Source organism: Amblyraja radiata, chromosome 1 (genome assembly GCF_010909765.2).
Source record: "Amblyraja radiata isolate CabotCenter1 chromosome 1, sAmbRad1.1.pri, whole genome shotgun sequence".
Taxonomy (NCBI): Eukaryota; Metazoa; Chordata; class Chondrichthyes; order Rajiformes; family Rajidae; genus Amblyraja; species Amblyraja radiata.
The window spans coordinates 98,059,106-98,083,471 of NC_045956.1; the positions used below are offsets into that span (position 1 = coordinate 98,059,106).

At 40.4% G+C, this 24,366-nt stretch overlaps 1 protein-coding gene across 1 annotated transcript in view; it reads right to left on the reverse strand.

Moving 5' to 3' along the window:
• arap2 (ArfGAP with RhoGAP domain, ankyrin repeat and PH domain 2) overlaps nucleotides 1–24,366 on the reverse strand; it is a 343,820-nt gene that overhangs the window by 16,968 nt on the left and 302,486 nt on the right. Inside the window, exons 24-29 of the mRNA XM_033033190.1 lie at nucleotides 24,035–24,109; nucleotides 22,767–22,884; nucleotides 18,853–18,981; nucleotides 13,120–13,259; nucleotides 2,375–2,457; nucleotides 734–769 (exon numbers count right to left, since the gene is read on the reverse strand). Coding sequence (XP_032889081.1) covers nucleotides 734–769; nucleotides 2,375–2,457; nucleotides 13,120–13,259; nucleotides 18,853–18,981; nucleotides 22,767–22,884; nucleotides 24,035–24,109 — 581 coding nt within the window. The remainder of the gene's footprint in view (nucleotides 1–733; nucleotides 770–2,374; nucleotides 2,458–13,119; nucleotides 13,260–18,852; nucleotides 18,982–22,766; nucleotides 22,885–24,034; nucleotides 24,110–24,366) is intronic.

Sequence of the window (24,366 nt, forward strand, 5' to 3'; positions counted from 1 at the left end):
ATATGGTGCCCAAAATTGTGAAATGTACAAGTTTCCCAAAATGTGGCCTAACTAAATTCCTACAGAATTGAATCATGTCTTCCATATTCCTGATTTCTAACTTATCCTTTAGATCTTAAATAATGAAGCACAAACGAGAGACTTTTTGGATAGTTACTGAATTAAGTTAGCTTTCAAAGCTATAGCGAGGGCATCAACAACATCCTCATCTATTTCTCTCAGCATACTGCCGCAAAAATCATCGTCTTAGAAATCTGCCTATTGTCATTCACATTAATCTTTGCATTATCATTACCCTACTTTAACTAAATTTAGCGTATTCCTCCCCTTAAAAAAGATTTAGATTTCCTCATATCTGTGGCACTTTATCACCTTCCTCAACTGTGAAGCCTTCTATTACTTTATTATTCAGCAAGTAATAGCTCATCTTTATTGGCAAACAGTAGCAAAAAGGAACTAAGCATAAGTCAAATTCCTGGTGGTGATATAATATCCTGGGCCTGTTCTACTCATCACCGAATGTTTTGACCGACCCACAATCTTTATTTTGCCTCTTCATGTCAGTCAATTCCTGGAAAAAAACTGAGGATGTTAGTATATTCCCAGGAAGTTAGTTATGTTCTTTCCCTCCTGTTATTTAATTTTGCTACTCGATAGTCTGAATGCAGCAAAAAAATAAATCAACTACTATGGATAAAGAATGTTTTGAAAAAGATCTAATTTGAGAACTTACCATTGTTGCTTTTCTGAACAGAGTGTAAATCCCCAGCTGTGTATTAGAGAAAGAGATACATAAACATAAGAGCTCTTACTCATCCTTCAGACAGTGATGAACAAGAACACATTTTTTAATCAGGAGACACCACCATGGAGGTTAAAAATACAATAAACAATGAAAACATTGTGGACACTAAAGGTGTTGGTTATATACAAGCTTTTCAATCACAACCTCTTTAATTGAAGGGGAGGCAAATGGTAGAGCCTTCGCCTCATAGTTCCAGAGACCCGTGAACGATCCCAATCTCGTTTGTTGTCTGTGTGGAGTTAGTATGCTTTCCCAGTGACTGTGTGGGGTTCCTCTGGGTGCTCTGGTCTCCTCCCATATATCAAAGATGTATGGGTTTGTACGTTATTGGTCTCTGTGAATAGCCCCTAATGTGAATATAAGGTAACATCAAACTAGTGCGAATGGGTGATTGATGGTCAGTGTGGACTCGGTGGGTTGAAGAGCCTGTTTCCATGTTGTAACTCTATTCTGATTCTGTCCCTGCTTGAGCTTGACAAATACTCAAGTTGGTTAGCAATGAGTTTAGGTCAAACCTTTGCTTCTTTAGTCTTCTCTAGGAACTTGAACATTATTATCTGGACTGACACCATTAACTGATGAGATAGCACACTATTGTCAGAGATGCTACTGTTGAGAGAGGATGTCAAAATCTTCTTCTTGTTCAAATGAATCTGCAAGAACCTATTCTGCCATTCAAAGCTGAGGTTTCAAGTACCCTGACCTGCTGAGTTACTCCACCACTTTGTGTCTTTACACAATCTTAACTCAACCTCAACAACAGAACGCCATGAACCATGTCTCGCATCACCATGGATTTGTTTTTTTTTCTATTTATGATTTGCGCTGATGTCATATTTTTACAGTATTTTTACCTTTTTACTTTCCTGCAGGCGCTATGTTCAAGCTACATGTAGTTTATGTGTAATGTGTGTAATTTATGTGTATTCTGTGCATAATTTATGTTTTTGTGTGTTTGATTCTGTGTGTTTGTGACGATTTTCATTGTACTTGTATCTCACTGTACTTGGGCATATGACAATAAACCCAACTTGACTTGTCAACCTGGGCTGCAAAGTGCGTTGGGACACAATCATTTTGATGTAATGTCCTTGGGTAGGATAGATTGAACGGAATGACAAGCCCATTGCATTTGATGTTAAGAAATCTTCCTTTTCCTCTGAGATATGTTGTGTTATGACAGCAAATTTTCTGCTTTAAAAAAAGAACTGGGATTAACGTTTTGTTTTGTCCATAAATGGGTATGCAAGAACTAAATAGAACAGTAAGTATCTCATGTCCTGCATGATCTCCTAAACTCAGTTGATCACAAAGGGTAATTTTCCAGTTTACTTTCCCTCCAAATTAGTTTGGGATTTTCAATGCTTTTATGCATCTTCTTGGAGGATATTTAGCCAGCAGAGAGAATGGGAATCAAGATGCCCTGCTGCATTATAAACAGCCGATTTTTTACATGTTTCATATTGTGCTTTTAGTGAACCTTAACTGGAACTGCCAAACCAACCTGTACTCATGAATGCAGTCAATCACATTTGAATACGTTCTGCATCAACCACAAAGCATCCTTACCAGCTTGGAGGTTTCAGTTTCTTTTTCAGACCAAAGTAGAACTTCAAGGATTTTACAAGTGCTTCTCTTTCCAGTTTGTTGCTCTGAAAAAGTCACACATTTTGATTGGTGAGTGAAATGAAAACTCTTTGATCAATAAATGTGTACTGGTTTATTTAGACTGGAATTCCCAAAAATATAGACAAACTTGTTCTCCTTCAATATTCCAATGGCTGACTATCAAAGTGTCACAAACTATGTCGACCATTCTCAAACCTACTAGAGTAATAAAGCGATACAGTGTAGAAATAGGCTCTTCAGCCCAATTTGCCCATACCGGCCAACATGTCCCAGTTGCACTAGTTCCACCTGCCTCCATTTGGTCCATACCCCTCCAAACTTGTCCTATCCATGTTTCTGTCTGACTGTTTCTTAAATGTTGGGATAGTCCCAGCCTCAACTACCTCCTCTGGCAGCTTGTTCCATACACCCACCACCCTTTGTGTGAAAAAGTTCCCCTCAGATTCCTATTAAATCTTTTCCCCTTCATCTTAAACTCATGTCCTCTGGTCCTCAATTCCCCTACTCAGGGCAAGAGATTCCAAACATATCATTAAACTTGTGTCAGTCTCTATACTCGGGAGAATAACAACGTATGTAATAATCTGTTGCCTTATGTGAATGTTAACGATTGAAACTAATTTAATTGTGAAGCTGGTTTAGTTGTACGAGTTCTATATATTTATCCAAGTCTGAGATTAGATCAAAAGAGGCCTCAAATGTAAAAGTATTGGAAACACTCAACAGATCAAGATGCATCTGTGGAAAGTGAAAAAGAATTTCAGAATAACAACCCTTTATCAGTCTGGGAATGAGATTTCAGATGTTTAGTATCTTCCGTTTTTTGCTTTCCACTGAAGCCTCCTTCAGAACCTAAGGAAAATCAATGAAAGTTGTTTGCAAGAATTCCAATGTGAATTGAAGGTCAGAGTAGTTTCCTTAGCTGATAATGTAAGGATGGGAATTTTGTATTTATTTAAACTTCGTTCAGGGCATGTGAAAAGTTAAATGTATTACATAACTTTTCTCTCTTTTCCTTGAACAAAGCGTGTTAAAGGGTGGAAATGACACAAAGAATGGTCCTACAGAATCATACAGCATGGAAACAGGCCCTTCGGCCCAACTCACCCAGGCCGATCAGGATACCCCATCTAAGCTTCTTCCCGAAAGGCAATGCTTCATACTTACTTGAACTAAACTCCATTAATCATTCCTTGTGCCACTTGTCCAGCGATCAACATTGTGCTGTAATTCTTGATAACCATTTTTACTGTCATTGATACCACCTACAGTACAATCTTCCATCTTTATAATCACACTGTATATTCTCATCCAAATTATTTATAAAGATGACAAGCAGCAATGGGCCAAGTGCTTGTCCCTGAGACACATCACAACTCACTGGTCTCCAGTCCGATAACCAATCTTTCATCACCACTCTCTGTTTCCTACCACAAAGGCAATTCTGTATCCAGTTAGCTAGCACTTCCTGGATTCTATGTAAAGTAAACGTCCAGAGCAGCCTACCTTACCAAAGACCTTGGTCAAGTCCCAAAGACTACGTCTACATCCCTGCCCTCGTCAACCTTGTTATTTCAAAAAACTCAGTTAAATTTATGATACGCAATCTCCCATGTACAAAACCACACTGACTATCTCTAATCAATCCCTGCTTTCCAAATTACTGTATAACTTATTCTGCAGAATCCTTTTTAGTAGGTTTCCCATCACAGATGTTAGGCTTACTGGTCTATAGTTCCCAAGTATTTCCTTGCAACCTTTTTAAAAATAAAGGCATAATATTAGACATCCTCCAGCCTTCCAGCACCTCACCTGTGACAAAAGATAATTAATTTATGTCAGCCAAGACTCCTGAAATTTCTTCCGTAACTTCCCACACTGTCCTTCGATATATCTGATCAAGCCTTGCAGATTTGTCTATCTTCGTACATCTTAGGATGTTCAGCACCTCCTTGACAATAATATGGACTATTCTCAAGACATCTCCAATAATGTTCCTCGTCCCCATGGCTTAAAGGATTGAGTGCATCGTATATGATTCAATAGTCTGTATTGGTCACATTAAACTGGATTTTCTGTGTTCTCTCATCAGAACTTTAGCGAAATGCAACACTAATCCCAAGTGCAGAAACTCTGCTGAACACAATCATATTTAATTTACACGTGATGGAGGGCACAATCTCTTACTTTGCCAGAGACTAAAGGGCTTGTCGCACTAACGCGACTTTTCAGCAACTGTCTTCGACCTTCAAGCTCGAGGGCACTCGCCTGAAATACCGCGAGCTGGATTGACCGTCAGCGCACACACACATCACACACACACACACACACACACACACACACACACACACACACACACACACACACACACACACACACACACACACACACACACACACACACACACACACACACACACACACACACATCACAAAGGTGGGGGCCATGGAAAGCGAGGGAGCGCTACCTAAAATTCACACGTGCGATGAACAGGTAGGTAAAAGACGGCTGGCACAGTGTACGGTAAGTCCTTTAGAGAGCGGGGAGGGGGGGGGGGGGGGGGGGGGGGGAGAGAAGGGGAGAGAAGGGGGGAGAAGGAGTGGAAACACTTTTAAGAAGCCAGACAACTTTTAATAAAGTTTAGCGGGCATTTAACATTACCGATCGGTTTTCCTTGGTTCTGAAAACTCCAGAGAGCTAATTAAAATGCCTGGTCAGCAAAGGAGATTGCCTATGGCTGCCCTCGACTGCCTATAACTACAAAGTGACCCCACTCCACTGCACTACGAGTTCAAAAGAACCATACCGACCAATTTTTATTTGCGGAAAATTTTTCAGCATGCTGAAAAATTTTCCTCGACCAAACTGAGGGCGCGAGTATGCGGGAACTTCCTTCGAGTTTGCAGAGTTTGCAAATGCCTCCCAGGTTTATTTTTTAATCATTCAGAACCATGAGAGCAGGGAAGGAACTAGTTAGGTGGATGTTACTAAAAGTACATCTACTGCTGTCAGCAGCAGCCCTTTTTCTTCATCAGCCTTTCAAGAAAGGCAGAAGGGAAAGCACAAGGGTGAAGAGGAAGCAGAAGAAGAGGTGCCAGTGGGTGAAGCCCTTCTTGCAAAGAAGATTGATGCTTGGACAGTATGATAACCTGATGAATGTGCTGCAAAAGGAGGATTTGTCTGCATTTAAAAACTTTCTACGAATCACACCTGAGCTGTTTAATGAGCTGAAAGAACTCTGCAACTATGATTGAGCACGCCCAGGAGTGACAGAGGTCACATGCTTATGTTAACATTAACCTTTTTTTCACCCAGTTTTATTCCACCAGGGAGATCTTACCTTCCACTACCTGCAACCTCCGGCAACCACCTTCAACTAACATCGCAACCGGCTTCGACTAAAAAATTACCGATTTTTAAAACGGCAACCGAGTTTTAGTCGCGGCCGGTTTTGAATTTTTTGAAATAATCGCCGGAACATAGAAGAAGCGGAAACCACTTTCGACCATTAGGGAGACTGACAAAAACCTCCGGGAACCGCACGGAAACCTTGGGTGGGGCGCAAAGTCTCCAGAGGTTTCCGTTCAGGTTTCCTAAGTGGGACAGGGGCATAACAGTTACCTCCTAGGACCTCCTCGGACCACAGGTCGACCATGCTGCAAGTTTGAGTCGAGCGCAAACTCTTCTAAACTCGGAAATTAGGTTCCCGCAGTGGGACAAGGCAAGGCAAGTTTATTTGTATTGCACCTTTCAACAACAAGGCAATTCAAAGTGCTTTACATAAAACATTAAAAGCATTGGAAAGAAACACATATAAAATGACATTTAGATGTAAAACGATTATTAGATTATTCAGATAAAATAATTACAAAATTAAAAGCAATCAAATAAAATATTTAAAATAGAATAAAACCAGGAATAGAAGTTACAGTGCAGTATAGGTAATTAATAAATTGTATTGTTTACTGAAAGGCAGCGGCAAACAGAAAAGTCTTCAGTCTAGATTTAAAAGAGCTGAGAGTTGCAGCAGACCTGCAGTTTTCTGGGAGTTTGTTCCAGATATGTGGTGCATAAAAACTAAATGCTGCCTCTCCATGTTTAGTTCTGACTCTGGGGACACAGAGCAGATCTGTCCCAGACGATCTGAGAGGTCTGGGTGGTTCGTAGCTAAGCAGAAGATCAGAAATGTATTTTGGCCCTAAACCATTCAGTGCTTTGTAAACCAACAGTAGTATTTTGAAATCAATTCTTTGACAGACAGGAAGCCAGTGTAAAGACCTCAGAACTGGAGTAATGTGATCTACATTTTTGGTCTTAGTGAGGACTCGAGCAGCAGCGTTCTGAATTAACTGCAGCTGTCTGATTGACTTTTTAGGGAGACCTATAAAGACACTGTTACAGTAGTCGAGCCTGCTGAAGATAAATGCATGGACAAGTTTTTCCAAATCCTGCTGAGACATAAGTCCTTTAATCCTTGATATATTCTTTAGGTGATAGTAGGCTGACTTTGTGACTGTTTTTATGTGGCTGTTGAAGTTCAGGTCTGAGTCCATGACTACTCCTAAGTTTCTGGCTTGGTTTGTTGTTTTTAACATTACCATTTGAAGCTGGGTGCTAACTTTTAATCGTTCTTCCTTGGCTCCAAAAACAATTATCAAAGATAATCAGGTTTACGAAATTAATGGGCCAAAATCTTCCGGAGCTGGAGGTTTTACAGCCCAGTAAACTGTAGAATAAGGGGATGGGCAAGGTGAAGTGGAGGAAGTAAAAAGTACGAAGGTAAGCTCACCAAGAATATAAAGAACGATAGTAAAAGCTTCTTTAGGCATGTTAAGAGAAAAAGATTAGTAAAGATAAATGTGGGTCCCTTGAAGGCAGAAACAGGTGAAATTATTATGGGGAAATAGGAAATGGCAGAAGAGTTGAACAGATACTTTGGTTCTGTCTTCACTAAGGATGACACAAACAATCTCCCAGATGTACTAGAGGACAGAGGATCTAGGGAGACAGAGGAACTGAAAGAAATTTGCATTAGGCGAGAAATAGTATTGGGCAGACTGATGGGACAGAATGCTGATAAATCCCCAGGGCCTGATGGTCTGAATCCCAGGGTACTCAAGGAGGTGGCTCAAGAAATCGTGGACGCATTGGTGATCATTTTCCAATGTTCTATATATTCAGGATCAGTTCCTGGTAGCTAATGTTATCCCACTTTTCAAGAAAGGAGCGAGAGAGAAAACAGGGAATTATTGATCAGTTAGCCTGACATCGGTGGTGGGAAAGATGCTGGAGTCAATTATTAAAGAAGTAATAAAGGCGCATTTGTATAGCAGTAAAAGGATTGCTTCAAGTCAGCATGGATTTATGAAGGGGAAATCATGCTTGACTAATCTTCTGGAATTTTTTGAGGATGTGCCAAGTAAAATGTATAAAGGAGAGCCAGAGGATGTAGTGTATCTGGACTTTTAGAAAGCCCCGCTCACCCATCCCAAGCATCGGTTTTCAATTTGTGTTCAACCATTGTTTTGTTGAAGAAATTCAGTGAAAGGAGACCATGTTTTGGAGAATTGGTCTACTTTATTAGCCAAAACAAGCCTAATTTTTTCTAAATGTAATTTTTCTAAATTCTAGGACATTTCAGGTTATCAACATTTACAGCACAATCTCGACCAGTTGGGCAAGTGGGCTGAAGAATGACTAATCTGGGTATTGAATATAGAAGGTGGAACGTTCTATAACAGTTGTACAAGGCATTGGTGAGGCTGCATTTGGAGGACTGTATTCAGTTTTGGTCACCCTACTATAAGAAAGATGTAATTAAGCTGGAAAGAGTGCAGAATTGACATATGAGGATGTTGCCAGGATTCGAGGGTCTGTGCAATATGGAAATGTTGACCAGGCTAGGACTTTATTCCTTGGAGTGCAGGAGGCCAAGCGGTGATTTTATACAGATGTTTAAAATCATGAAGGGAATTCATAGGGCGAATGTACAGAGTTTTTTACCCAGGATAGAGGAATCAAAAAACAGAAAACATACATTTAAGGTGAGATAGGAAAGATTCAATGGAAACACAATGGGGCAAGGGTGGTGGGTGGTGAGTTTACCTTTCAAGGGTGGTGGGTGGTGAGCTGCCAGAGGAGGTAGATAAGACAGGTAAAATAATAAATTTAAAAGACACTTGGACAGGCACATGGATAGGAAAGGTTTAGTGGGACATGGACCAAATGGGGTCAAATCGGACCAGTTTAGATGGGGCATCTTGGTCGGCATGGACTAGTTGGGCTGAAAGGCCTGTTTCCGTGCTGTAAGACTCCAAAAGGGATAAGGGTTAAATTGGTCATATGATGAGGTTGCCTTGCCATTCACAATCAATGATGATGGAAGTAAATGCTTACTTAAGTTTATTTTAACCTTATTCTTAATAATGTGGAAGCTCTGTTTAGTTATGTGCAAGTCTTAGCAATATTTCAATCCTTCAGACTGTAAAAGCATCAACCTGAGAACATTTCTGCACCACCTGTTTAAAGAAAATGGCACATATGGTTTACTTAATTATATCCAAGCTTCGTATTGACTTTTGTTAATAAAACTATTGAAAAAAAAATTAAATCAGATGGTTATGCCCTACCACTGACCTACAGAACATCCTGCTCATTCTTATTAGGTGGAGTTCCAATTAAAGGTGTGATTGATGCGATATCACATCACACTTATCTCAAAATAAATTGAGGTCCTTGGGGGCATTTAAAGTTAGTGGGAAAGTAAGGGTCAGAGCACATTTGCAGTGGAGACACGTTGCCACCTTATACTTGTGAATGGCATATAATAGAGTTCAGTCTTGAAAACTGTCTTCATCTATAAATGTTTACAAGGTGATTCCTGGCAGTTCAGAGCACTCCAATGTGGACCCATCCCTCTGGGTTCAAAGTGTTAATGGAGAGCAGCAGCAGCCAATTACATAGTCAACATTGCTTTCAGACCAAACTCCTTTCTCTCTCCTGGTCTTTATAACTCATAGGCTGATGTCACTAAAGGTCCGGCATGGTAGGCTGGTCCAGAGAATTAAGGCACAGGGGATTTGAGTCATATTGGCAAACTGGATCCACAATTAGTGAAGTGGTAGGAAGCAGAGAGTAGGTGTGGATGGATATTTACATGACTGTAAGTCTGTAATAAATGGTGAACCATAGGGATCGATGCTGGGATTTACGATGTTGTCTGTAAGATGGCTCGAATGAAAATGCCACTGGTATGCTTAGTAAATTTGCAAATGACACAAATATTGATGAACTCATAGAAATTGTTTGCCTGAGGATATATAGATCAGCTGGGAAGGTCGGTGGAGTAGTGCGAGATGGAAGTTAATCCCAGCTAACTATGAGGTAATGAGCTGAGGGGTCAAATTCTGGTTGGACATAAAGTAAATTGCAGGAATTAAGGTGCATTAATGTACAGAGAGACATTCAGTACAATTTCATTATTCACATTAAGTGGCAACACAGGTGGTAGTGAAAATGACATTTGGTATCCTTGCCATCAAAGGCTGAAGCGTTGAGTGTACTAGTTGGGATATCATGTTGCAGCTGTACTTAGAATATTGCGTAAAGTCCTGGTGGTTGTACTGCAGGAAGAATGTGAAAGCAACAGAGAGAGTGTAGAAGAGATTTGCTGGGATGTTGCCTGAGATGGAAATATATAGTTATAATGAGAGATAAGGTGGGTTATTCTCACCGGAATGAATGAGGCTGAAGGGGTATAGATAAGATGGATAGACAAGGGATAAGGTAGATAGTCAGGATCTTTTCCCACAGAGACGAATGTCAGAACTAGAGGGCACGGGCTTAAGGTGAGAGAGGGAAAATATTAAAGGAGATATGTTCTTCCAGTTGCAAGTATGGGTGATAAAATATTGAGAATATTCACAGTGTCTCCCTCTTGGAATATATGGCTGTACAAATATCATTAGGGCAAATTTAAAATTATTTCCTTGCATCCATTATGTGCAATGTTAGCTGAGGTTCACTCATTGTTTTAAATAATGTACCAAAAAACATTCACTGTTAATAGAGATGAAGATAATTCTGGATTTTACGTGCCCAGTTATTATGGAAGTCAAAACTGCCCCTGTAAATTATAATCAATGGCCTGAAAGAATATATCAAATGTATTCAACTGCATACTTCATACACATTTTAGTTGTCCATTAGATTGATAAATGAAGCATCATGTAACTTAGAATTAAAACAAGTTAAGAAGCATTGTATTGTACAAGACATATTGAATGTTAATGTGGGTGAGGTTAAGGAGGTTAGAAGAGAAAAAGTGACTGAAAACCAATTAAGAGAGTTTCCAAAGTGAATTTGAAGACTAAAATAATTCCAAACAAATACATGTTCATCATTACAAAAAAAGATGTGCACAAGTTGTATCTAGAAATTGAATTTCACCTTCTTTTGCTGAGCTATAGATCTGCTGTGAAAGAATCTCAAATCCACTTTGATATCTTGCAAACAATAAAATACACTAAAGGACATTGAGTTCCAACTGCCACAATAACAACTGAGAAATGAGTCAGCACCTAGAGAAACGTTTCCAATAACAGTCACAGTACAGCAGCAGAGGAGGCTGTCATGGAGGTGAGGAAAATCATGGGGGTGGGTGGTGGGGGGGAGATAGTGAGGTGGAATGGAGGACATGGTCATCTGCTGTATGTGGGCTACCTCTACACAACAATCGGGTCTGGCCTGATTGACTCTCCAAAGCCACTCCGATGGAGCCGAGTGATTTAAAAAACTGCAAATTCGTGAAGGGCACATAAAATAACACATGCAATTGAAAAGTCAAAACACAAGAAGCCACAGATGAGCAAGAAGCCAAGTGCTGGAGGAACTCAGTGGGTCAGGTGGCAAGCGATGATGTTTCTTTGGAAAGGTCCTGACCTGAAATTGCCCGTGTGAGGATAGTGTTAGAGTGTGGGGATTGCTGGTTGGCGCGGACTTGGTGGGCCGAAGGGCCTGTTACCACGCTGTATCTCTAAACTTTGATTCACCAGGTGGCGCCAGCAATGGCTGCTTCACCAACTGCCTGTCTGTCCCTTCCTTCTTTGATGTTTTAGTAGTCTGTGTAAAATGTTTGTTTTTATTGTTCTTTAGCTTGGTTTATGGGGGGGGGTTGCGGGTTGGGGGAAACTTTTTTGAATCTCTTACGTTGACGGAGATGTGCTTTTTTCCGTACCGTAACTCTGTCCACACTGCAGCCTAACATCGAGTAGTTGGCGGCCTTTGCTGGAGACCGATTTCGGGAGCTCCAACCATGGGAGCCTGCAGACTTAACATCGTGGGGCTCGCGATCCCTTTGTCAGGGATCTACCTTGGAGCTCCAACCACGGGAGCCTGCGAACTTTAACATCATGGAGCTCGTGGTCTCTGGTTAGAGACCGACTTCGGGAACTACAAGCCGCAGGAGCTTCGACCGCCCCGACGCGGGAGCTCCGATCGCCCAACGCAGGAGCTTCGATCGCCCCGACGCGGGAACTTCGATCGCCCCAACGGATGGTTCGATTGCCCCGATCGTGGGAGAATAAAGAGGAAGAAGATTGGACTTGATTGCCTTCCACCACAGTGAGAAATGTGGGGAATCCGCTGTTGCGGATGTTTGTGTTAACTTTTATGTAGTTGTGCGTCTTGTTGCTATTTTTTTGTATGGCTGTATGGTAATTTGCATATCACTGTACCTTAATTGGTACATGTGATAATAAAAGACTTTTGAAACCTTTGAACTAAACTAAACACACAACTCCACAGACAGTGCCAGAGGTCAGGATTGAACCCAGCTCACTGGTGGTGAATGGCAGCATTACTACCTACGGTGAAAGTTCTCGGTTGCTCCCAGAAGCGCCACTTTCAACTGTACATGGAAGTACTATGTGCTGCACAAACCAAGCCATCATTAGATGTGCAAATGGTAACAGGCAAAGGCCAAACACACTCTGATAAACCATATACAGAAGTGCCCTGGCCAATTTCCCGATGGAAACTAATCAACTAAAAAATAATCACTTCTGCAATGTAGGGGGTAGAGAGTATCTTTTATTTGTGCATAAAATACATTTGGGAGTAGGACCAATTTCCACGTATTGTTCCTCGAAGACAATGACAGTCTGAGTTGATTTTCTCAATACCAAGGTCAGGCTCGAAGGGCCAAATGTTCTTCCAATGCACCTATTTTCTATGTTCTAATCATCAGAAGATTTACGACCAAGGATATTTTGGATTAATCGGGCATTAGAGAGGAAAAGCTCCCCAACTTTCACAGAATCAATGCTCAAGTTGAGGGGAGAAGTCAGCAAAACAGCCTCATTAGTCCAGTTTGTTCTGACAAAAGGGCATTGATCTGAAACATTAATTCTGTTTCTCTCTCCCTCGCTGAGGATTTCTCGCATTGGCTGTTTTTATTTTATATTTTTGGATCTGCGATTGTTTTTGCTTTTTGATTACCAGTTAGTTCCAAGCTGTTTGCTCAGTACACTTAAGCTGCTTGTTTCCTCACACAATTAAGGCGTTTTTTAAAATTTTTACTGTGGCTTTAAATTCTAAGTTTTAAATTTGAGTATTAAATTCATCTAATTTAAATAGGGTAACTGAAAAAAAAAAAAATCAAATCCACAATGATAGTAAAAACTCACCTTTGCATCTTTGTAAAGGAGTAGCTTCTCATCTTGCAAGACTACATGTCGGTCCTGAAATTTATTTCCAGATAAAAGTTTTGATGGTTCTTCTCTCCATTTCAGAGTTCCTGCTTTCCCAGAATCTTTGATGTTCTTTGCTGAAAGATTTAAAAGCTAAATTTAGGCATTGGAATAACTTTCCACTCAAACCCACCATCACGGGCACCCTACTCATCTAGATTATGCTGGGCCTACCCCATCCTCTAGACCCGTCACCCACTGAGTCTGCCCACCTTTATTTAGAGTGTTTTATTAATAGAGATACAGCATGGAAACAGGGCCTAGGACCCACCGAGTCTGCACTGACCACATTCACCCGCACTCTTAGTCATAGAGTGATACAGTGTGGAAATGGGACTTTCGGCCCAACTTGCCCACCCCGGCCAACATGTCCCAGCTATACTTGTCTCACCTGTCTGGTTTGATCTATATCCCTCTAAACCTGTCCTATCCATGTACTGTCTAACTGTTTTTTTTTATGTTGGGATAGACCCTGCCTCAACTACCTCCTCCAGCAGCTTGTTCCATACATCAAAGACCCCTCCCACCCCAACCATGGACTGTTTGCCATCCTCCCATCAGGGAGGCGGTACAGGAGCCTCAGGTCTCGTACTAGTAGGATGAGGAACAGCTTCTACAACAACACTATCACATTGCTGAACTCGGAGTCCCGCCGATAGATTTCTCCAGTCTCTCCGTCCACATTGTTTGCTTTTTCTGTATTTTTATTTCTATATTGCACTATTACTACGGACTGACGCTAAACTGCATTTCGTTGTACCCATACTTGTATTTGTGCAATGACATTAAAGTTGAATTGAATTGAATTGAATTGAATTGAATTGATGCAACTGCCTCAGGCAGATGCGATCCAAACTGGTCTTCTGAAATGATCCACTTATGGATGGATAAATTTAATTGTTACATACATGATCTCTCTTTTTAAGCACAACAATAATCTGAGGAAATATTTTAAAGTTCTATTATGCCGTCTTCAAAGACACGTGTTCTACCAGAATAATTGATGATGAGAGAACAGATCATTATAGGCTGTATGTGAGAAGCAACATCCAGAGCAAACCTGCTGCAGCCTGACTGCACTGGTATATACTTGGGGAAACAATCATAATGAGAAAGCATTTACAAAGTATATTAGACAGAATATACACTATGTGAATTTAATAAATAAAATGAAAGGACTATTTTGATGAAAGTATAATTAAAGCACAAACGCATGAATAATGTTTGTTTACCCAGCATCTGCAGTTCCTTCTCTCTCTCTCTAATTGGAACCTCCTTAGCTGCTGCATAATCAGATGCTGGTTATTTTTGCCACGGTTTTGGTTTCAATCAAATTTACTTCTAACATAATGTACGTCAGCGAATTGAACAGCAGAGATAACAGACTGGAGAATAGCCAGGTGTATGTTCCAATGAAGATATTGCTCTTTACACAGTATAATGAATCGGGGAAAGTTTGAATGGAACAGGATGGAGATCCACAAAACCAAACAAGTGATCACACAGGAAATATTACCACTTGTGTCGTTGACAAGTGTAATAAATTACATTCTCGTTTTGAAAAGGTCTATTCCTTGATCCGGGACCAAAGCTGTCAGCTAAGTATTCAGCGTGTGCTCATTTATCTCTGCTGGTCAAGTTTGGGTAGTCTTGGCTTTTAGTCTTTATTCAGCACGAGCCCAGACATTATATCACCAACCGAACAGCATGTTTCTGCTCTTTATTTCTCAGTCCGCAGAGAATTCCAGCCAAATTACTGTTAGCTCATGGGCTTTAGTTGTTCCAACAGTTTGGAAGTGCTTTACTAGAAACTAAATTGAGCAGTTCTCCAAGAATGTAGGAACAGAGGGGCCCATAGTATAGAATTGTTTGAAGGGGAGAGGATGTGGAAAAGGCTGTTAAAAATGTACGAGGTAGAGACACAGTGTATAACACAAGGAGGATATGTCAAACCTTTCCAAATCTCTGCTTGGGGCTATGACAAACTATTTGGGAAGGATATCAAGACCATGCAAAGGGTGTTGAAAAGACTTTGTAGAAGTGCACCAAAGGTGTGAATCTTCAGTAACATAGAAGCGTGGTATCACGGAACAGAGTACAGGGGAAATTAATGGGGGAATAGGTTTAATCTGTGAACTGGCAGCTGGGTTTGTTCTTCTCAAAGCAGAGAAGATAAAGCGGCAATTCAGCAGGGGTTTCTGACACCATGAAATACTTTGAACTCTGAATAATTATTTCCACCAGCAAGAGGGTTGGTAAGCAGAGCTCCTACAGAGTGCAGCATTGATAGAGCTGCTGCCTCATAGCTCCAGCAACACAGGCTCAATCTTCACCAGTGTAGGACAGAACTGCAGATGCTGGTTTAAATCAAAGATAGACACAAACTGTTGAAGTAACTCAGTGGGACAGCAGAATCTCAGGAGAGAAGGAATGGGTGTTGGTTTCGGTCGAGACCCTTCTTCTGACTGATCAGTCGGAAGAAGGGTCTCAACCTAAAACGTCGCCCATTCCTTCTCTCCAGAGGTGCTGCCTGTCCCGCTGAGTTACTCCAGCATTGTGTGGGGAGAGCAGGTTACAAGGAAAATTAGTGGGAGAATGAGACTACTCCATCAGCATAAACTGGACAGGCATAAATACTTCCTTCTATGTGGTAAGGAAATATAGAACCATGGCAAACTGTTTTAGCAACAGGGGGAAGGGAATTGGAGTATATTAAACCACATTTGCTTTGATCTAGATGAGCAGAAGATTTAGTAACTTTCAAATGGGAACCACATAAATAATAAGACACTGCAGCACTGAAGGGAAGGGAAAGGAAAGGGCAAATCAAATAATTTGTCTAGTTCATGTAATGGACCATCACAACCTAAATGTTCTGTGCTTTAAGATTTAACTATTGGCTAATTATAAGGAATAATTGTTCAGGTGCAATAAAACAGACATTAATTTTACAGACATTAAGCAACACAATGTAATTAAGTCAAAAACAAGTTAATTTTATGCCACGTGAATTAAATTTCTCCTCCAGGATACAAACAGAAATGTTGGAGATTCTCAGAAATACACAGACTTAACCTTCAGTATACGATGAGATAATGTTGGTGAATTATTTTGTCTTGTCAGTCTACCTAAGGCAGGTGCTTTTACATGTGATTCGTAGGAGTAACCATTGCACTTTGTGGAGACATCACTTATTGTCAGAGGGCATTTTCCATCCTTCTGTGCAGCAGTACTGTCAATGAACTACCTGTCAATGAACAGTCCAAAACTGTGTGTCACAATGAGTCATCAGCAGCCTTGGGCATTTCCAAAATATTATAGTGTTAATCAGGTGAAATCCTTATTACATGCTACACTTTGGATGCAGCATGCCAGTGACAAAACTAAGTGATCCCATCATAAACAATCAGATTAAACCAGCAGGAGCAACTGTTTAACGAACTATCTCACTATCAATCTCACTGGGACACAAAGGAATAAGAAAATTGTCTATATCCGCTTATTCTTTTTTTATTAAACGCATATTATTTTCATTTGCACAAACTGGTTTCCTCAATGAAGGATTGTCCATAACCTGCAAATAAGTAAATGTTGGTATCTATTTCTGCCAGTTAACACAGACTTTGTGTGTACATGTACCTCAGATATCTGTATTCATAGCACTAAAAAAAGGGGGAGTTGTTCACTAATTGCTCACTAGAATTTCTTCATTCATACGTATTAAAACACACATTTTAAAATAAATTAATTTCCCAACTTTGTTCGAGTTAAGTAATGGCTTCATTTTGAATATTTTGGTTTAGCAACATATGCCGATGACAATACAGCAACCCATTTGCGGAAGTAAAAATAATATGCATTTAAGAGTTATAAAATTATGTAAATTTTACATTAACTCTTTTTGAAAATCACTCAGAAAGTTGCACCTCCAGCCATTAAATCACAAAATATTTGAGATTACTAATCAATTTTCAAAGATGCATCCAGCAATGAAAACAGTGTTTTTATCTCCAACGGAACTTTAAGTGTGGAACTAATTGGAGTTTCTGAAATACCTACTCCATCAAGCAACTCAGAATGTTATTAACATTCATGTTCCCAACTGTGCAAGTGCGGCAAAGATTAAAGGTGATGTGGGGGGTGGGGATCAGAACGTTTATTCGACAGAGGATGGTGAGTGCCTGGAACACGCTGCCGGGGGTAGTGGTTGATGCAGATATGCTAGTGGCATTTAAAAGACTTTTGGATAGGCATATGGATATACAGTGAACGGAGTGATACGGTTTATGTGCAGGTAGATAAGTGATGGTTTTGGCATCATGTTCGGTGCAGACAATGTAGGCCATGGAGTCAGTTCTTGTGCTGTACTGTTCAATTAACTTTATTTTTCTATCTCATCTATTATATTGTTTACTATGTACTATGTTTATGTATTCTGTTGTGTTGCTGCAAGTAAGAATTACATTTTCACCGAGATCTTCGGGTTCCTTCCACACTCCAAAGACGTACAGGTTTGTAGGTTAATTGGCTGGGTAAATGTAAAAATTGTCCCTGGTGGGTGTAGGATAGTGTTGGTGTGCGGGGTTTGTTGGTCGGCGCGGACCCGGTGGGCCGAAGGGCCTGTTTCTGCGCTGTATCTATAAACTAAACTCAAGTTATGACTGTAGCTCTCATGCAGGAGGCCTTCCTATCAATAAAGATGGGCATGTTCTTCCTCTACCAGTTGGTTAACTGTCCCCCGCCATTCACCAGGACACGATAGAATTGCAGCACTCAGACCTATGTACGCAGTCTTGCATTGCAACTACACCAGCTTGGCACCTCATTGTTGGTATAGGTCCTGCTGCTCCCAACTTGCTTTCCACATTATTAATTGAATCAGAATTGTTCCCCATCCTCAATGGTAATTGCACAGTAAGAGATATCGCTTATCATGTGATCTAGGCATAAACTTAGCATTGAGAACATTCATCAAACTTATTTGGGTTTATTATTGTGAAAATCACAATCAATGAAAAGAAAAATTGTGCACTGCACAAAAGGCAACCGAGTGCCCGTACTTTACAGTCCAATCAAGATTTTCAAGTACTGCCTGTCATATGCCTATCATAAGTTAAAGCAAATGTCATTCCCCAAGGACAGCTCTTTTGGTCAACTGTCCTGCTACTGGACTCTATACCAAGCCCCTGTTTCTCCAGTAGCTTTGTGCCTATTGCCTGCAGGATACATCAAGATGATTTGCAAACACCAGACGCCATCATAACCTGACCACAAACCTAAGGACTGCCTCCAATCTTCCAGTCGAATGCCGAACCCTCGCAGGCAATTGTTAATGCTGTAAAGTACCAGAACTCTAAACTCAACACCAATATAACTCACAAAAGGACAGTAAAGCCTCTCCAGAGTAATCAAAGTTGAGCAAACTACGTTAGAGCAGGCCACACAGCTATTGGAAAGATGCAGACTAGGAAAGCCTATGTGAAAAATGTCAATCTTCCTTGTCGTAAAATTATGCGCCTATTTAATTAGGATATTGCTAGATTCCAATATAAAATTGACCAATGTGTCTTGGTTTACTAACAACAGACAAGCAGAAATGATATGCTGTTACAGCTATATGGGTGCAATGATCTGGTTTCATTAAAAACATGTCAAAGTTGACATTTATACCTAGGTAGTTTTTGATTGCATTTGCTGTTTGAAATTGCTTTATGATCAAGTAGGCAGATTCCGGCTCCGGCAGTATGCTCCACTGAAGAACCTGTTCCAGCACATGCTCTTGATAGTGCAACAGTCTCTCTGTGGAGGGGAAAAGGCACAATAATTATATTAAATAGTAGACAATAAATATTTGAAAATGTTATTTATTCCTTCCATAACTTCTAACATGAAATAACAAGAGCAATAAATTAACAGTGAGCCAAATTAAGGACATATATAAATACAAATAAACAATTTAACTAGTGCATAGTATTAGTCGTCAGTTTGATGTGACAATTTATTCTCGCAAATCCTTCAGGAAAATGCAAAATGTACTTAACCCCTTAGAAATTAATTTGCGATGCATCAGTTTAATTGATAGCTTATTCAAATCCCTCCAGCTCCAATCGTAAACCTCAAAATTCTTATCACTGATATTGTTTCTTGGCAGCAAAAGGAAGCAATATTAATATAACATTAATAACCATTTTAATAGTTTGATTATAAACATCTAGAGCATATTTCTTAACATCGCCTTGGTTTAAAATGTTGGCCGAGTTGTACAGGAGGCAAGAGGACCACTCTGAAGAGCGGGTGCAGCTTGACAGTGAGCTGAACTGGAAGTGTCATATGGAGGCGGTGTACAGGAAGGGACAAAGCCGACTGTATTTTTTAAGGAGGCTGAGGTCATTTAACATCTGCCAACCTCTACTGTGCAGTGTCTACCATTCAGTGGTGGCCAGTGCTCTGTTTTTTGCTGTGGCCTGTTGGGGAGATGGCGCCCGCATAGCGGACAAAAACAGACTGGACAAGCTAATCAGGAAGGCCGGCTCAGTGGTCGGGGCTGAGCAACGAACGGTCCAGCAGGTGGCAGAGGCCAGAACTCTGAACAAACTGGGTTCAATAATGACCAACCCCACTCACCCACTCCATGCCCTGAAGGTGATCAAGAGCAGCATCTTCAGTCAGAGGCTGATTGCACCAATGTGCAAAACTGAGAGACATAGGAAGTCCTGTTTACCAGCTGCTATAAGGTTATATAATGCGCATAAATAACTGCACTTTTTTTTAAATTAATTGTATTTTAACTTGTATTTTAACTTGTATTTTAACTTGTTAAGTATGGAAGCTATTTGAGGAAATGTGTGGTGTTATGTCTGTCTTGAAGCTGTCGTGGCACTGTAATTTCCTGTAAAGGATTATTAAAGGTATAATCAATCAATTAACTACAACTATGAAAGGAAAGTAGGGCAGACCATTATTTTATTACTCTGGCAAGTAAGCATCTCTACGTAGATCCTCGGCAAGGATAGAATCTGGTTCAAACTGTGAACCTGCTCAAAACATCAGCCAGGTAGAATAAACAACCTTTAAACTTCAGCTAAAGATGAACATTTTATTTTGCTCATTTGTCAGAGCACAGGCGTCATTAGCATTGATGGGATTTATTGCCCATCCATCGAATGCCTCTTGAATAAGATGGTCAACCACTTTCTTGATCCACTGGTCAAGATGCTCCAAAACAATGCTGTTGGGTAGGAAGGCATGAAAGATGCTGTTGGAGTGAAATAACTTAATCTGAAGATTTCTCACTTAATGTAGAGCAACCAACAGTTCTAGTTGAGTAATTGTAGTGCACTTTGTAGTTGGCACATGCTGCAATATTTCACTATGAAGGAGTATTTAGGAGTTAGAATATTACATGGATTTAACAGGCATTAAACAGGAACCAGTCTTCAGAAAATCTGTTCTAATGCATGTTTCAGGCAGTAATCACTTTGAAATTAAAAGGACATTATTGTCAACAGTATCGGTCTACTGACAAGACCATGAAACGTTCTTATCTGCAACACTGAATGTAAAATAATGGGCAATTTTTTTTGCATCTTCACATTAAAGGGTTTGTCCCACAGGCGTAATTTGCTCGTCATTTACACGACAGGCCGGTAGTGACTGTCGCGCGAACATCGTCTAGCAGTACGTCAGTCGCACGCCAAGTGCTCTTGAGGGCCCTGCTTCTTTTGGGAGCCATTTGCAATGTCGTTCGTACTTAGTCCAATCTCCGTGGCAAGATTTTCCCAGTGAAAAATTTTCAAAGCTACGCGCGCTTTATACCCGGGTGGTCATGTGATGTGGTGCTCAAATGAGGTGCAAATGGCGAGACAACGGCATACAGCGAATGGTTACAGACGTTGACGCGCGGTGACATGTAATAAATTAGCACAGGCAATGTCTATGCGTCACCGTGTGTAACCATGCGTCACCATGCGCTACACATACTCCATCAGTATGCCAGCGTACGCCATCAGTACATCAGCATGCGCAAGGGATACCTCACGCAGTGGCACGCAAGGATTTTGAGCATTCTAAAATCCTGGGACGCCGTACATTACCGTGCGTCACTGCATAAGCCACCGTGCCTCACCACGCGCAATGCGGGTGTCATGACGCGCCAACCAATTTTTAGGCTGTCGCGCAAATGACATGCAAATGACGCCTAAGTGGGACAGGCCCTTAAGTTATTTCACGTGATTGCCATAGAGATGAAGCAAACTACCAAACTATTTTTGCAAGTCACAACACCATTCTCTGCCAATGGTAGAAGGAATGAATGCTTCAGACTCCAATCAAGGCATTTGCTTTGTCCTTGATTGTGATGAGCTTCTTAAATGTAGTCAATCCTGCTCACATCAGGGCAAGTGGGGAGTATTCCTTCTCTTTCCTGACATGCCTTGTAAAGCTAATGGGGTATCAGGAGATGAGGCACCGCTGTGAAATACCTGGCCTCTGACCTGCTCTTTAAGCCACAGTATTTATGTGGTTGGTCCTTTTGCATTTCTGGTCAATGGTCACCACTCCTTGGAAACTGATGGTAGGGGACTCAGCAATGACAATACTGTAAGTGGTTAGTGTCTGACAGTTTCTCTGGGCAGCTGTTCAGCCCAAGCTTGAATGTTCTTTTCGAGTGACCCAAAGATATAGGCAGTGGCTGATGGTCAGTTAGATGAACGATGGGAATGGAAACAGAATCTTGATTTTGCTGGAAACCTCTGGCATCCATGTAATCCAGCAGCAGAGAGTGCTCAGTTTTAACTCTGAGGAATCAGTTCTTGGGAGATTTGTAAGGTAAGGCCTGTTGCAGGATGCATGACCCAATTGATCTTAAGTTGAATGGAGCACTGCGAAGGAGGAAGCAAAGTGGAAAACAAGTTCATTTTTTGGGAAGACAGTGTGCTGGAGTAGATCAGTGCCTCAGAGGTTCATGGATAGGTGACATTTTGGGTTTGGACCCTTCCCAACCAGCAACATCGCCTATTCATGAACTCTTAAGATGTTGCCTGACCCGCTGAGCTACTCCAGAAATCTGGGTCTTCTTTTGTAAACCAGCATCTGCAGTTCCTTGTTTCCAAATTCCTTTATTTCATATTTTTTCTGGTTTGTTCATTATTTGCAATGTTTTGTGTGTTTTAAGTAGTTTTAACCAGAATCAATTTAGTTCAAAAATGAGCTGTGACTTAATAAAAAAATACCTGCTTCATTTTGTATCAGCTTTTAAATGTCTCTGCTCATATTTGATAGTTAGCAAACTTGAGGGCATCATTGTTGGCTGTCAAAGGTGGGGCATCTTTTGTGCGTCATTAGAGGACCACCTGATGCTTGACTGTGGGATACTTTGGGCTAAGAGTGTAGCTCTTTGGCATTTGGATCATGTTAAGTTAAGTCTTATGGTTAATGTGGGTGTCGGCCCTTATTATCAGGAGACGATTTTTAAGGGTGACTACTACATGTCGATTGAGATTGACAAGAGGGGACAAAAGAGTCTTCATTGTGTTTTGAAAGAACATTGTGTTTTGAATTACAATCTGCAACTGTTAATATCCTACCAAGGTCTCCATTCTCTATCACTTCAAACGCGGCCCAAACAATCTTCTCCTCAATAACGATGCTCTTTATTTCTAAGACAGAGTGAGTCAGCTCTCCAGCCGTCATTGTCGGAGATACCTGTAAACCACAAAGTAAACCAGGCCTTTATTTCAAAGCACTCAAAGCTGTTAAAAGTAGCTGACATGCTAGGTATAAATTATTCCAAAACAAAATTTGATAAATATGTAATTATGTCTGAACTTCCAAAACTTTTGTAATTCAAATGGAATTCTGATCTAGGACTATTTTCAATTAAGAGTGAGATGATTCAGTAAAATCCATTTCACAAAACAAGTATTCTTATGACAGATATAGATGACAGAAGGTGCTGAAATAAAAGCCATAGCATTATCTCAAGTTAAAGCAAATATTCCATCACAATTGAAGCATACATTTCCTGTCCTATACCTTTGTGCATTTGTTTTTTTGTAAAATGGCTGCTACATTTGCCTGTGAAAAGTTTTATTTCGCAGCAGCTTATTGCCTGCGGCTCAATTTGTGATATTTCTGACTGCATGCACTGGGTTGAACAGATCTGCCAGACCTTGGTGTAAATCAAAGGGACCAAAATATCAATGCAAATGGTGTAGAAAACAAGTAGAACAAATTACTGAAGTGACCATTGGTTGTTTAATCTCTCAATACCATCGTCCACACTGGAACAATGGAAACAAAAATTCAAAGTGAATGCCGATTATGTAATTGTTAAATGGGTATGCATTTTGGGAAAATTGAAGCATTTTCCCCCTCAAAAATAAAGCAACTTCGGCTGATCTGATAGTTAATTTCGCTCTTTCAATTTAAGCTATTAATCATCTTCACTTCTAACACAGTGAGTTAGTTCCTCTGCAGATTTAACTAGAGACTATGCATATGAGAGCATGTGTGATGAAGGGGCAAATCTGCTCCAAACGGGTAGGGTGCAATACAACAATGATTATTACTGCGCAGGTTATTTACATGAGAGGAATAGATCGGGAATAGACGCACAAAAAATCAGCTGGTGTTGCAGTGAACACACTCATTCCACTTAACTTTAATGTGCTCCTGAAATACATCTATGAAATACAAACTCTAGTTTGGGACCAGTTGTGGGTGTATAAAAATAGTTCTATTTGGTTGGTTTTAAATTGAAGTTAATTAACTTCATTAAAGGTAGAAACATTTCAAAGTACTGGGAATAAGGATGCAATACACTGAGTATTTCATACTTGAAGCAAATGCCTACCCTAATAATGAAGCAACAGTCAGTCTCCTTCTTCTCCAGGTATACTTCAAGGATGAGATCCCCAGTTTGTGCAATCTAAAGAAAACAATTTCCAGAACACTTTACAATCTCAGTAGTAACAAAAACCTATACTGACAGTTTTACTTTTGGGATCTGCAAGAGGTAAAATATTTCAAGAGTTGTCTTTTTCTGTTCTAAGTTTTGTCTTAGTAAAACAAATGGAACAAAATGGGGGAACCACCAAAAGCATCATATACAAAATACTGACTCAAGCTGTGCCTTCTGCTATCTGACCAAAGGAACCACGTGCTGTGCTGTATTTAACTTAGCTA